Source organism: Rattus norvegicus, chromosome 4 (assembly GCF_021556685.1).
Source record: "Rattus norvegicus strain SHRSP/BbbUtx chromosome 4, alternate assembly SHRSP_T2T, whole genome shotgun sequence".
Lineage (NCBI taxonomy): Eukaryota > Metazoa > Chordata > Mammalia > Rodentia > Muridae > Rattus > Rattus norvegicus.
The window spans coordinates 165,215,268-165,229,582 of NC_141537.1; the positions used below are offsets into that span (position 1 = coordinate 165,215,268).

At 37.1% G+C, this 14,315-nt stretch overlaps 1 protein-coding gene across 3 annotated transcripts in view; it reads right to left on the minus strand.

Moving 5' to 3' along the window:
• Positions 1–324: 324 nt before the first annotated feature.
• Klri1 (killer cell lectin-like receptor family I member 1) overlaps positions 325–14,315 on the minus strand; it is a 35,206-nt gene continuing 21,215 nt past the window's right edge. For 2 of the 3 annotated variants that reach the window (XM_087659052.1, XM_087659053.1), the window contains exons 4-6: positions 1,954–2,105; positions 1,352–1,452; positions 325–610 (exon numbers count right to left, since the gene is read on the minus strand). In XM_087659052.1, coding sequence (XP_087515178.1) covers positions 502–610; positions 1,352–1,452; positions 1,954–2,105 — 362 coding nt within the window. In that variant the 3' untranslated portion in view covers positions 325–501. The remainder of the gene's footprint in view (positions 611–1,351; positions 1,453–1,953; positions 2,106–14,315) is intronic. The other variant, NM_001012649.2, reaches the window with a different exon arrangement.

Below are 14,315 nucleotides of genomic sequence, written 5' to 3' on the forward strand. Positions count from 1 at the left end.
CAAAAATCAGGCTAGTAGCATGGTACAGTAGGGTAGCAAAATTTATGCAAGCTTGGGCATCACTTGAATTGACATAAAAGTGGAAGGAGAAAATTCCACCAACTTGTCCTGTGACCTTGCCATGCTCTGTGGAGTCCTGATTCTTCAGACATGAAAAATACACAAATAACTTAAAAAACCAACTCAATTGACATAGTATCCTTTTATCACTTTAAGTCTATTGCTATGTTACCAAATAATGAATTAGATAGATAATTTATTAATAACAACATAAATCTTGGTAGAGTTGTGATCACTATTAAAAAGAATATTACCTACTCTCAATACAATATAGATAGTAAAATTTTAATCAGCATCTCAGTTCAGTAAAACATCTTCAAAATTTAAAAATTATCATCATTGGCATTTTGACAAAGATCAAGTGTAAAAAATAATATATTCAACAAACAACAGACATCTTGATGTTCATAATTAAACAAAATTATGCTAGTGAAATAGGCATCACATTTTATTAAATTCACAGGCGTATGGTTTCTTAGATGAGCAGTCATCAGCAATGAATTGGCTTCCACGCAGGTAACGACAGCTATGATTCTTCTTTTCATCAATTCTGAGCAAAAACAATTTTAAAAATATCAGAAATCATAAGGTAGTCATTAGAGGTCACATTTTTTTTTATTTTAGAGTTAGAATTGGCTAAAACTAGCACAGGCCAAAAAGATGAAAACATATTGTTACAGGAAGAAATAAAGAGCCTCGAGTGGGTGATGACCTTTAATCACAAAACAGTAAGCTTATTGGAAAACAACAGACACCAACTAATCCTACACTCTCTGAGAAAGTAAGATTCGGATTCAAGTAAACAGCAAATGGTACAAGGCTTTAGCACTGGTTCTCCATCTGCCTAATGCTGGGACCTTTTAATATAGTTCCTAAGGATGTAGTGACCCCTTAAAATTATTTTGTTGCTACTTAATAATTGTTAATTTACTATTGTTGTGAATTATAAAGTAAATATCTGATATATAGTATGTCTTTTGTGGAACTCCTGTGAAAGTGTCATTCAGCCCTTAATGCTGTCACAACTGGCAGATGGGAGCCATTGCTTTAGAGATACAAAGTTCCTAAAATGATGCATAAATGTCTCCAGAATGTCCAGGAGAACAAAACCACAAATGCTCTAAAGGTGAGATTCCTTAGGGCTAACATTTTCTCTGTTGTGGCTCAGAGACTGCTCCTACTATATCCTTTCTTCTGAATGTTCCTTCTGTGCTACACAGAGACAGGGTGCACATGCACAGCAATCCTACTACCCTCAGCAAAGCCCGTTTTGTCTAAACATTTTACTTACAGGGTATGCTGTAGTTTAGTTTCATTTTCAGACGAGGACCAGTTAGTTTGATTCTTTTTGACAAGAATCCACCCATTAATTTCAAACAGTAACAAATTTTCCTGTTGAGTACAGAAAATCATAACCCAAAATGAGTGTACAATCCTAATTATTTTTTACTAAAAATTAAAAATTTTTTGGATCTTTATGTATCTTTAACATTCGAGACAGAACTTTACCCTATAGCCCAAACTGGTCTGAAGACTCACTATATAAATCAAACTTGCCTCAAGCTCATGGTGGTCCTCCTGCTCAGCTTCTCAAGTACTAGGATTACAAGAAGGAGTTACCATGCGGAGAAAATGTCCCTTCCTTACTGAATATCAGTTTGCATCTTGCTAAGTAGAACATGCCAGCTCAAACTCAATCCCATTTTCATTTTCTTGTAGCATTAAGCCTTGGAATGCTGGCTTCCAAGCGTTCCCTGTATTCTCACTAAGGATCATAGTAAATCACCATGAGCAGGTGTCACATGACCTTTAGAACCTTCTGACTGATATTAATAGCTAGTATTCTCAGTGCTACTATTACAAAGAGACAGAAAGCAGGAGTGTGTGACTTACCAGCTCTGCTTTGGAGTCTATGTCCAGAAGATGAGAATTCAGTTCCTCACAGGCAGACTTGCTCTCTGCCCAGGATTTGGTCCCACGAAAAAAGAGATAGAAATTGTTTCCAAAAGCAATCCAGTCATGGGAACAAGGATCACAGGAGGAGTCTAGGAAATATATTTGTGTGAAATGGGTGCTCAGCAATAGAATGAGCCTTTATTAATATGACTACTAGGCTTTTCTGAGACTCATAACTACTACATAGAGAGCAAAGATTCATAAGTGCCATTGCTCAGGCTAATGCACAGTTCAAGGATACTTAGCCTGTCTCCTGCCCATGACCTACTCTTCAGTCCCAAGAAGGTATTAAACTGATGAGTAATTTTTACACAATTTTTATTTGACATCAATTTATGATTTCAGGTTATTGGTTTAAAATTTACTATGTAAAAACCAATATAGATTGCTTCTTGTGAAAAAAGCAAGATTAAATATTTTACCTGTCATCAAGTCTGCATATGTAGTTGCTAAATGATATACAATTGGATGAATAGAAAAATACATACTGAAATGATTTTAAATCTGGAGTTACTTTTTTAAATAATGGTTTTCAGTACACAAAATTAAAATACATACATAGATTTAAGTGTTATTTTAACTATTTAATGAATATAGTCAGAAATTTTCATTTGTGTATCATTTATAATCATCCAAAGTTAAGTTAGTTACATGTGTTCTCATAAACGTGAAGGCATTTACTCATCTGTTTCACATTTCACAGATTATGGTGATAGTAGCCTATGTGTATTTATAAAGTATAAATTATGTTTATTAATTTTGAGATATCATTCTTACCATTCAAAAATATTTTACAACTAGTATGTCTAGGAATGTGTATAAATTTTAATAAAGCTAATGCTAAGATAGTACAGATAAAATATAAGTCTCTCATTTTAACTTTATGCCTACTATAAAGATACATTTTGACCATTTTAATTAGTACTATGCACATACATTTAGGCTAAGGTAATTTTTCTATGAGAATTGTTGCAAGTATATTTTGAAGTATGAAAAGGAACATTTTAATAGAATAATTAAGTGTGTGCATCCCAACTAGACCAAGAATATGTTCACTTTTTATCTATTTTTTTCAATTAAAATTTTTTTCTACTTTAGACACAGTGTCAGTTTTCGAGGTTTAAAATGATACATCATTAAAACAAATTCATGTGTAATTTACTAGCGGGCTTAAACATTGTAGGTAAAACACAATTCTTATTGCAAAGGGAAAAAGAAATACACTATTATACTCAAGGTTTGAGTGATGTTGTCTCTGGGACTTGGATTTGAGTGGTACCAAATACTAAATGTCAGTGCAGAAGAAGTTTTCTGAACCCTCTGAAGGTTCACAAGGTAGCTGAGTAGATTCTAAGTCATAGAGAAGAAAAATGAAGACTATAAAATCGACCAAAGAAAGCCCTACATAATTTGGTTCTGGATTTGTAACATTCTGTCTCTGCTGAACCATAGTACTTCAAACACTTGATTCCACTTCTTGGAATTTTCATGTAACATATTTTAAAGGGGAATCTTAGTTTACCAGATGTTTCTATGTGAATTTGCAGTTTGACTTTCTCTTTAATGACTGATTTATATCCCTGGCCTGGATTTTCATTTTACATACATTTTTCCCAATTTTCTTCCTTTTTACCCTGAACTACTCATACACATTCATTTCCTATGCAGCCTTTGACTATTCTCAATATTTACTGCCCTTTGTGAGTAACCAGCCTAACATTTTTATTTCTGTGTCCCACTAGCATTATATTGCCTTTCATTACTGTGATAAACAACATGAACAAACACGACTTTGGTAGGAAGAGGTTTATTTGGTATTCAGGTTAAAGGTAATTGTCAAAGAAGCCAGAGCACAAGCTCAAGATAGGAACCTGGAGACAGGAACTGAAGTAGAAACCATAGAGGAAAGTTGCTTACTGGATTGCTTCCAGGGATAGGGACAGTTAGTTTTCTTATGCCACTAGGCTATCTACTTAAGAATGATACTACAGGACCCTGTGACAGCTCTCTGGACCCAGATCCCACTAGCAGAAAACATGTCTCCTGGAGCACTTACACACCTGAGAGCAGAGGTAAGACCACCACTTCTGTTCCAAAGGACCCACCTGGAGCCCTCAGGACACAGGAACCAAAGAGCAATCTGTGATAGGATCCTTATGGTTTCTGCCTGCACCCAGAGATGACCCTGTGCCACAACTCTACCCAGATCCAGTGGGGAGAGTGTTGAATTCTCAGAAGTGTGGACAATCCTGAAAGTACAGGTGAGACCACGACTTCTGCTCACATTCTGGGCCCAAAATGAAATAGCCTTGAGTCTTCTGTACACAGGTACCTAGGAGCCGTCTGGGACAGGATCTTTCCAGTGTCTGTCTGAGACTGGAACAAACCCTGTGACACAGCTCTTTGTACCAAGATCCCTCTGGGAGAGCTCTCTGTACCAAGATCCTTCTGGGAAAAAGCTGGTCTCCAGGACTGCTGACACAAGCTTACAAGAGGGTTAAGCCACTATCAGAGACAGCAAGCCTAGCTAACACCTGAGATAAGCAGATGGTGAGAGACAAGGACAAGACCCAAGCAACAGAAACAAAAGCTACTTGGCATCATCATAACCCAGTTTCCTCACCACAGCAAGCCCTGGATTACAGCAACATACTGAAAAAGCAAGATTTTGATTTAAAATTACAATTCATAATGATATTACAGGTCTTTAAGAAGGACATAAATAACTCTCTTAAAAAAATCCCGGACAATGCAGGCAAACACGTAGTAGCCATGAAAGAGGAAACACAAAAAATCCCTTAAAGGATAACAGGAAAACACAAACAGGTGAAAGAATGGAACAAGACCATCCAAAATCTAAAAGCAAAAATAAAAACAATAAAGAAAACACAAAGGGAGACAACACTGGAGATAGAAAACTTAGGAAAGAGATCAGGAGTCATGTATGTATGCATCACCAAGAGAATACTAGAGATAGAAGAGAGCATCTCAGGGGCAGAAGATACCATAGAAAACATTGATGCAACCTCAAAGAAAATGTAAAACACAAAAATCTCCTAAACCAAAATGTACTGGAAGTCCAGATCAAATCTAAAGATAATAGGTATAGAAGAAAGTGAATACTCCCAACTTAAAGAGCCAGTAGATAACCTCAACAAAATTATAAAACTTAAGAAACTACCCTAACCTAAATAAAGAGATGACCATCAACATACAAGAATCCTACAGATCTTCAAATAGATTGAACCAGAAAACAAATTCTTCCCATCACATAATAGTCAAAACTACAAATTCACAAAACAAAGGAAGAATATTAAAAGCAGTAAGGGAAAAAGGTGAAGTAACATATAAATGCAGACCTATCAGATTTACATCAGTCTTCTCACCAGGGAATATGAAAGCCCAAAGATACTGGGCTGATGTCAAACAGACTCTAAGAGAACAGAAGTGCCAGCCCAGGCTACCATATCCAGCAAAACTCTCAATAAACTTAGATGAAGAAACCAAGACATTCCATGACAAAACCAAATTTACACAATATCTTTCTGTAAATTCAGCACTACAAAGTATAGGAGATGGAAAATTCCAACACAAGGAAGGAAAGTACATGATAGAGAAACCAAAAAAGGAATCTTCTTGCAATAACCCCAAAAGAAGAGAACCATAGAAACATAATTCTACCTCTAACAACAAAAATAATAGGAAAAAACAATCACTATTACATAATATCTCTTAACCTCAATGGACTTAATTCCCTAACAAAAAGACATAGATTAGCCAACTTGATATGTAAAGAGGACCCAGCATTTTGATTCATATAGGAAACACACCTCACTGACAAAGACAGCCACTAGCTCAGAGTGAAAGGCTGGAAAATTTTTCCAAGCATATGGTCTGAAGAAAGAGGCTGGAGTACCCATTCTAATATAAAATAAAATTGACTTTCAACCAAAAGTTACGAAAAAAGATAAGGAAGGACTTAATCATCAAAGAAAAAATCCATTAAGATCTATGCTCCAAATGCAAGGGCCTCTACATTCATAAATGAAACCTTACTAAAGCTCAAAGCACACATTGCACCTCAGATGATAATAATGGGAGATTTCAACACCCCAATCTCAGCAATGGACAGATCATGGAAACAGAAACTAAAGAGATACAGATTAACTAACAGAATTTATGAACCAAATGGATATAGCAGATATTTATACAACATTTCATCCTAAAACAAAAAAATATACATTCTTCTCAGCACCTCATAGTACCTTTTCCAAAATGACCACATAATTGATCACAAAACAGGTCTCAACAGTTAAACGAAGATTGAAATACTCACATGCAACCTAACAGATCACCATAGACTGAGGCTGGCCTTTTTTTTCTCCACCTTTAGTAACTTGAGTATTTCTTAATTATATTTCAATTGTTATTCCCTTTCCAGGTTTCCAGGTAAACATAACCCCTAACCCCTCCCCTTCCCCTTCTATATGGGTGTTCCCTTCCCCATCCTCCCAACATTACTGCCCTCCCCCAAACAATCCCGTTCACTGGGGGTTCAGTCTTGGCAGGACCAAGGGCTTCCCCTTCCACTCGTACTCTTACTAGGCTATTCATTGCTATCTATGCAGTGGGAGCCCAGGGTCAGTCCATGTATAGTCTCTGGGTAGGGGCTTAGTCCCTGGAAGCTCCGGTTGGTTGGCATTGTTGTTCATATGGGGTCTCAAGCCCCTTCAAACTCTTTCAGTCCTTTCTCTTAATCCTTCAACAGGGGTCCTGTTCTCAGTTCAGTGGTTTGCTGCCGGCATTCACCTATGCATTTGCCTTATTCTGGCTGTGTCTCTCAGGGGAGAGTTACATCCTGTTCCTGTCAGCCTGCACTTCTTTGCTTCATCCATCTTATCTATATATGTATGGGCCACATGTAGGGCAGGCTCTGAATGGGCGTTCCTTCTGCCTCTGTTCTAAACTTTGCCTCCCTATTCCCTCCCAAGGGTATTCTGGTTCCCATTTTAAAGGAGGAATGAGGCATTCACATTTTGGTCATCCTTCTTGAGTTTCATGTATTCTGTGCATCTAGGGTAATTCAAGCATTTGGGCTAATATCCACTTATCAATGAGTGCATACCATGTATGTTTTTCTGTGATTGGGTTACTTCACTCAGGATGATATTTTCCAGTTCCATCCATTTGCCTATGAATTTCATAAAGTCATTGTATTTGATAGCTGAGTAATATTCCATTGTGTAGATGTACCACATTTTCTGTATCCATTCCTCTGTTGAAGGGCATCTGGGTTCTTTCCAGCTTCTGGTTATTATAAATAAGGCTGCTATGAACATAGTGGAGCGTGTGTCTTTGTTATATGTTGGAGCATCTTTTGGGTATGTGCCCAAGAGAGGTATAGCTGGGTCCTCAGGTAGTTCAATGTCTAATTTTCTGAGGAACCTCCAGACTGATTTCCAGAATGGTTGTACCAGTCTGCAATCCCACCAACAATGGAGGAGTGTTCTTCTTTCCCCACATCCTCACTAGCATCTGCTGTCACCAAGTTTTTGATATTAGCCATTCTGACTGGTTTGAGGTGGAATCTCAGGGTTGTTTTGATTTGCATTTCTCTTATGACTAAAGATGTTGAACATTTCTTTAGGAGCTTCTCATCCATTCAGCATTTCTTAGCTGTGAACTCTTTGTTTAGCTCTGAACCCCACTTTTAATGGTGATATTTGTCTCTCTGCAGTCTAACTTCGTGAGTTCTTTGTATATTTTGGATATAAGCCCTTTATTAGTTGTAGGATTGGTAAAACCTTTTCCCAATCTGTTCGTTGCCATTTTGTCCTAACAACAGTGTCTTTTGCCTTACAGAAGCTTTGCAGTTTTATGAGATCCCATTTGTCGATTCTTGATCTTAGAGCACAAGCCATTGGTGTTTTGCTAAGGAAATTTTCTCCAGCGCCCATGTGTTTGAGATTCTTCCCCACTTTTTCATCTATTAGTTTGAGTGTATCTGGTTTGATGTGGAGGTCCTTGATCCACTTGGACTTAAGCTTTGTTCAAGGTGATAAGAATGGTTCGATCTGCATTTTTCTACATGCTGACCTCCAGTTGAAGCAGCACCATTTGCTGAAAATGCTATCTTTTTTCTGTCAGATGGTTTTGGCTCCTTTGTCAAAAATCAAGTGCCCATAGGTGTGTGGGTTCATTTCTGGGTCTTCAGTTCTGTTCCACTGGTCTATCTGCCTGTCTCTGTACCAATATCATATAGTTTTTATCACTACTTCTCTGTAATACTGCTGGAGTTCAGGGATAGTGATTCCGCTGGAAGTCCTTTTATTGTTGAGGAGAGTTTTAGCTCTTCTGGGTTTTTTGTTACTCCAGATGAATTTGCAAATTGTTCTGTCTAACTCTATGAAGAATTGTGTTACAATTTTAATGGGGATTGCATTGAATCTGTAGATTGCTTTTGGTAAAATATCCATTTTTACTGCATCAATCTTGCCAATCCATGAGCATGGGAGATCTTTCCATCTTCTGAGATCTTCTTCAATTTCTTTGTTCAGAGGTTTGAAGTTCTTATCATACATATCTTTCACTTACTTGGTTAAAGTCACACCAAGGTACTTTATATTATTTGGGAGTATTATGAACGGCGTCGTTTCTCTAATTCCTTTCTCTGCTTGTTTCTCTTTTGTGTAGAGAAAGGCTATTGATTTATTTGAATTAGTTTTATACCCAGCCACTTTGCAGTAGGTGTTTATCAGGTTTAGTAGTTCTCTGGTGGAACTTTTGGTATCACTTAAATATACTACCATATCATCTGCAAATAGTGATATTTTGACTTCTTCCTTTCAAATCTGTATCCCTTTGGTCTCCTTTTGTTTTCTGATTGCTCTGGCTAGGACTTAGAACTATATTGAACAAGTAGGGAGAGAGTGGGCAGCCTTGTCTAGTCCCTAATTTTAGTGGGATTGCCTGAACTTTCTCTCCATTCAGTTTAATATTAGGTACTGGTTTGCTGTATATGGCTTTTTACCATGTTTAGGTATGGGCCTTGAATTCCTGTTCTTTCCAGGACTTTTATCATGAAGGGGTGTTGAATTTTGTCAATGCTTTCTCAGCATCTAATGAAATGATTATATGGATTTTATCTTTCAGTTTGTTTATATAGTGGATTTCGTTGATGGTTTTCTGTATATTAAATCATCCCTGCATCCCTGGAATGAAGCCTACTTGATCATGCTGGATGATTATTTTGATGTGCTCTTGGATTCGGTTAGCAAGTATTTTATTGAGTATCTTTGTGTCGATATTCATAAGGAAAGTTTGTCTGAACTTCTCTTTCTTTTCTGGGTCTTGTGTGGTTTAGGAATAAGAGTAAATGTGGCTTAATAGAAGGAATTCAGTAGCGCCCTATCTGTTTCAATTTTGTGGGATAGTTTTGATAGTATTCGTATGAGGTCTTCTATGAAGGTCTGATAGAATTCTGCAGTGAACCCATCTGGACCTGGGCTCTTTTTGGTTGGGAGACTTTTAATGACTGCTTCTATTTCTTTAGGAGTTATGTGGTTTAAGTATTTTATTTGTTCCTGATTTAACTTCAGTACCTGGTATTTGTCTAGGAAAATGTCCATTTCCTGAAGATTTTCAAGTTTTGTTGAATATAGGCTTTTGTAGTAGGATCTGATGATTTTTTTAATTTCCTCTGATTCTCTTATGTCTCCCTTTTCATTTCTGATTTTGTTAATTTGGACACATTCTTTGTGTCCCCTGCTTAGTCTGGCTAAGGGTTTATCTATCTTTTGATTTTCTCAAAGAATCAGCTCTTGGTTCTGTTGATTCTTTGTATAGTCCTTTTTTCTACTTGGTTGATTTCAGCTCTGAGTTAGATTATTTTCTGCCTTCTACTCCTCCTGGGTGTGTTTGCTTCTTTCTCTTCTAGAGCTTTTAAGTGTGCTGTTAAGCTGCTGATATATGCTCTCTCCTGTTTCTTTCTTCAGGCCCTCAGAGTTATGAGTTTTCTTCTTAACACAACTTTCATTGTGTCCCATAATTTTGGGTATGTTGTACCTTCATTTCCATTAAATTCTAAGAAGTCTTTAATTTCTTTCTTAATTTCTTTCTTGCCCAGGTTATCATTGAGTAAAGCATTGTTCAACTTCCATGTATATATGGACATTCTTTACTCATTGTTATTGAAGACTAGCTGTAGCCCTTGATGGTCTGATAGGACGCATTGGATTATTTCTATATTTCTGTATCTGTTGAGGCCGGTTTTATGACCGATTATATGGTCAGTTTTGGAGAAAGTATCATGAGGTGGTCAGAAGAAGGTATATCCTTTAGTTTTAGGATAGAATGTTCTATAAATATCTGTTAAATACATTTGGTTCATGGCTTCTCTTAGTCTGTCTATGTTTCTGTTTAATTTCTCTTTTCATGATCTGTCCATTGATGAGAGTGGAATGTTGAAATGAGGCTGGTCTTCAGTAACAACAGAAGTGATAGAAAACCCACATAAAAATGGAAGTTGAACAACACTCTATTCAATGATAACTTGGGCAAGGGAGAAATGAAGTAAGGAATTAAAGACTTTTTAGAATTTAATGAAAATGAAGCACAACATACCCAAACGTATGGGACACAATGAAAGAAGTGCTAAGAAAACTCATAACTCTGAGTGCTTTCAAAAAGAAACTAGAGAGAACATACAGTAGCAGCTTGACAGCACACCTAATAGTTCTAGAAGAAAAAGATGCAACTATTCCCAAGAGGAGTAGAAGGCAGGAAATAATCAAACTCATGGCTGAAATCAACCAAGTAGAAATAAAAAAGTACTAAAGAAAGAATCAACAAAACTGTTCTGTTTTTGAGCCTGTTCTTTGAGAAAATCAACAAGATAGATAAACCCTTAGTCAGAATAATCAGAGGACCTAGAGTGTGTATCCAAATTAACAAAATCAGAAATGAAAAGGGAGACATAACCAGAGAATCTGAGGAAATTAAAAAAAATCATATCCTACTACAAAACCCTCTATTCAACAAAACTGGAAAATTTGGATGAAATGGAGAGTTTTCTAGACAGATATTGGGACCACATAAAATATCTAAATGGTCCCATAACTCCTAAAGAAATAGAAGCAGTTATTAAAATTCTCCCAAAGAAACTAGCCCAGTAAAAAATGTGTTTAGTGGACAATTTTATCAGACCTTCAAAAAAGACCTTATATTGTTCAAACAGTTCCACAACATAGTAACAGAAGTAATACTATTTAATTTATTTTATGAATCCACAATTATGCTTATACTTAAACCAAACAAAGAACCAACAATGAAAGAGAACTTCAGACCAGTTTTTTATGAATATTCATGCAAAGATCCTCAAGAAAAAATTTTCAGAATGAATTTAAGTACATATCAACATGATTATCTGTTATGATCAAGGAGGCTTCATTCCAGGGATGCAGGGATGGTTCAATATACAGAAATCCATCAAGGTAATCCACTATGTAAACAACTCATAGGAAAAAACCAAATGATCCTCTCATTAGATGCTGAGAAAGCATTTGACAAAATTCAACACCCCTTCTTGTTAAAATTCTAGGAAAGATCAGGAATTGAATGCCCATACCTAAATACCATAAAAGCAACATTCAGCAAACCAGTAGCCAACATCAAACTAAGTGGAGGGAAACATGAAGCAATCCCACTAAAACCTGTAACTAGACAAGGCTGCCCACTCTCCCTTACCTATTCCATCTAGTACTCAAAGTCCTAGCCAGAGCAATGAGATCACAAAAGGAGGTCACAAGGATAAACATTGGAAAGGAAGCATTCAAAATATCACAATTCACAGATGATAACATATTTAAGCGACCGCAAAAGTTCAATCAGAAAACTCCTAAGCCTGAAAAACAAGTTCAGCAAAGTGGCTGGGTATATAATTAACTCAAACAAATCAGTAGCCTTCCTCTACTCAAAGGATAAACAGGCTGAAAAAGAAATTAGTGAAATAACACACTTCATCATATTCACCAATAATATAAAATACTTCACTGTAACTAACCAAGCAAGTGAAAGATCTGTATGACAAGCACTTCAAGTAGCTGAAGAAAGAAATTGAAAAAGGTCTCAGCAGATGGAAAGACCTACCATGCTCATGGATTGGGAGAATTAATATAGTAAAGATGGCCATTTTCCCAAAAGCAATCTACAGATTCAATGCAATCCCCATCGAAATGCTAGCTCAATTCTTTATAGAGTTAGAAAGAGCAATTTTCAAATTCATTTGGAATAAAAGAAAAACCAGGATAGCAAAAACTATCCTCAACAATAAAAGAACTTGTTGGGGAATCAGCATCCCTGTATTACAAAGCAATAGTTATATAAAGTGTATGGTATTGGTACAGGGACAGTCAGGTAGATCAATGGAATAGAATTGAAGGCTTGGAAATGAACCTATAGACCTATGATCACTTGATCTTTGACAAGGGAGCTAAAACCATCCAGTAGATAAAAGACAGCATAAATGGTTCTGGTTCAATGAAAGGTCATCATGTAGAAGAAATCAAATCAACACAGTCTCATAACCCTGTACAAAGCTAACATCCAAGTGAATCAAGTACCATCACATAAAACTATATACATTCAAACTAATAGATGAAAAAGTAGGGAAGAGCCTCAAACACATGGGCACTGGGAAAAGTTTCCTGAACAAAACACCAAGGGTTTATGGTCTCAGATCAGGAATTGGCAAATGGGACTTCATAAAACTGTAAAGCTTCTGAAAGGCAAGGGACACTGTCATTAGAACAATACAGCAGGGTTGGGGATTTAGCTTAGTGGTAGAGTGCTTGCCTAGCAAGTGCAAGGCCCTGGGTTCGGCCCCCAGCTACAAAAAAAAAAAAAAAAAAAAAAAAAAAGAAAAGAAAAGAAAAGAAAAAAATAAGAACAATACAGCAACTAGCAGTTTGCATAAGATATTTACCAATCCTACATCTGATAAGATCGAAAACTCAGGTGACAACAGTTGTTGGCCAGAATGTAGAGAAAGAGGAACACTCCTCTATTGTTGGTCAGATCGCAAACTGGTATAAGCAGTCTGGAGGTTCCTCAGATATTTGGACATAGTACTACCTGAGGACTCAACTATACCACTCCTGGGCATATACCCAAAAGATGCTCCACCCTATCACATGGGCAAGTGTTCTACTATGTTCCTTATTTATAATAGCCAGGATCTGGAAAGAACACAGATGCCCTTCAAAAGAGAAATGGACACAGAAAATGTGGTTCATTTACACAATGAAGTACTACTAAACTATTAAAAACAATGACTTCATGAAATTCATAGGTAAATGGATGGAACTGGAAAATATCATCCTGAGTGAGATAACCTAATCATACACAGACACACACAAAAACACACAGGGCACACTCACTGATAAGTGGATATTAACCCCAAATCTCTGATTACCCAAGATACAATCTTCAGATCACATGAAGTTTTAAATGATGGGTGAGCAATGTGCTGATGCTTTAGTCATTAGAAGGAGGAACAAAAATATTCATAAGAGGAGATATGGAGACTAAGCATGGAGTAGCGACTGAATGAATAGCTTGCCGTTCCTGGAGTTTCAGCCCATATACATACAGTTACCAAACCCAGACAATATTGCTGATACCAAGAAGTGCATGCTGACAGGAACCTGATATAACAGTCTCCTGAGAGGCTCTGTCATAACATGGAAAATACAGAGGTGAATGCTTGCAGCCAACCATTGACCTGAGAACATGATGCCCATTGGAGGATTTAGAGAAAGGATTGAAGGAGCTGAGTGGTTTGCAACCCCATAAGATCAACAATACCAACCAACCAGAGTGCCCAAGGACTAAACAACCTTCCAAAGAGTACACATGGACAGACCCATGTGTACTATATAGGAAGTGCATATATAGCAGAGGATGGCCTTGTTAGGGACTGATAGGAGGAAGAGCCCTTGGTCCTGCCAAGGCTTCGTCCCCTAATGTAAGGGAATGTCAGGTCAGGAATGCGGGAAGGAGTGGATGGGTGGGAGAATACCCTCATAGCAGAAGGGAGAGGCAAGATGGTAGAGGGGTTTATGAACAGAAAACTGGGAAATGGGATAACATTTGAAACTTAAATAAAAAAATATCCAATGCACCCCCCCGAAAAAAAAAAAAGGAATGACACTACATTAGAGGAGCTGGGCACACTTAAACCCTTTACACTTTAAGAAGATTCCTCACAGACAGGTCAGCAAGTCAATGTAATGGAGACTGAT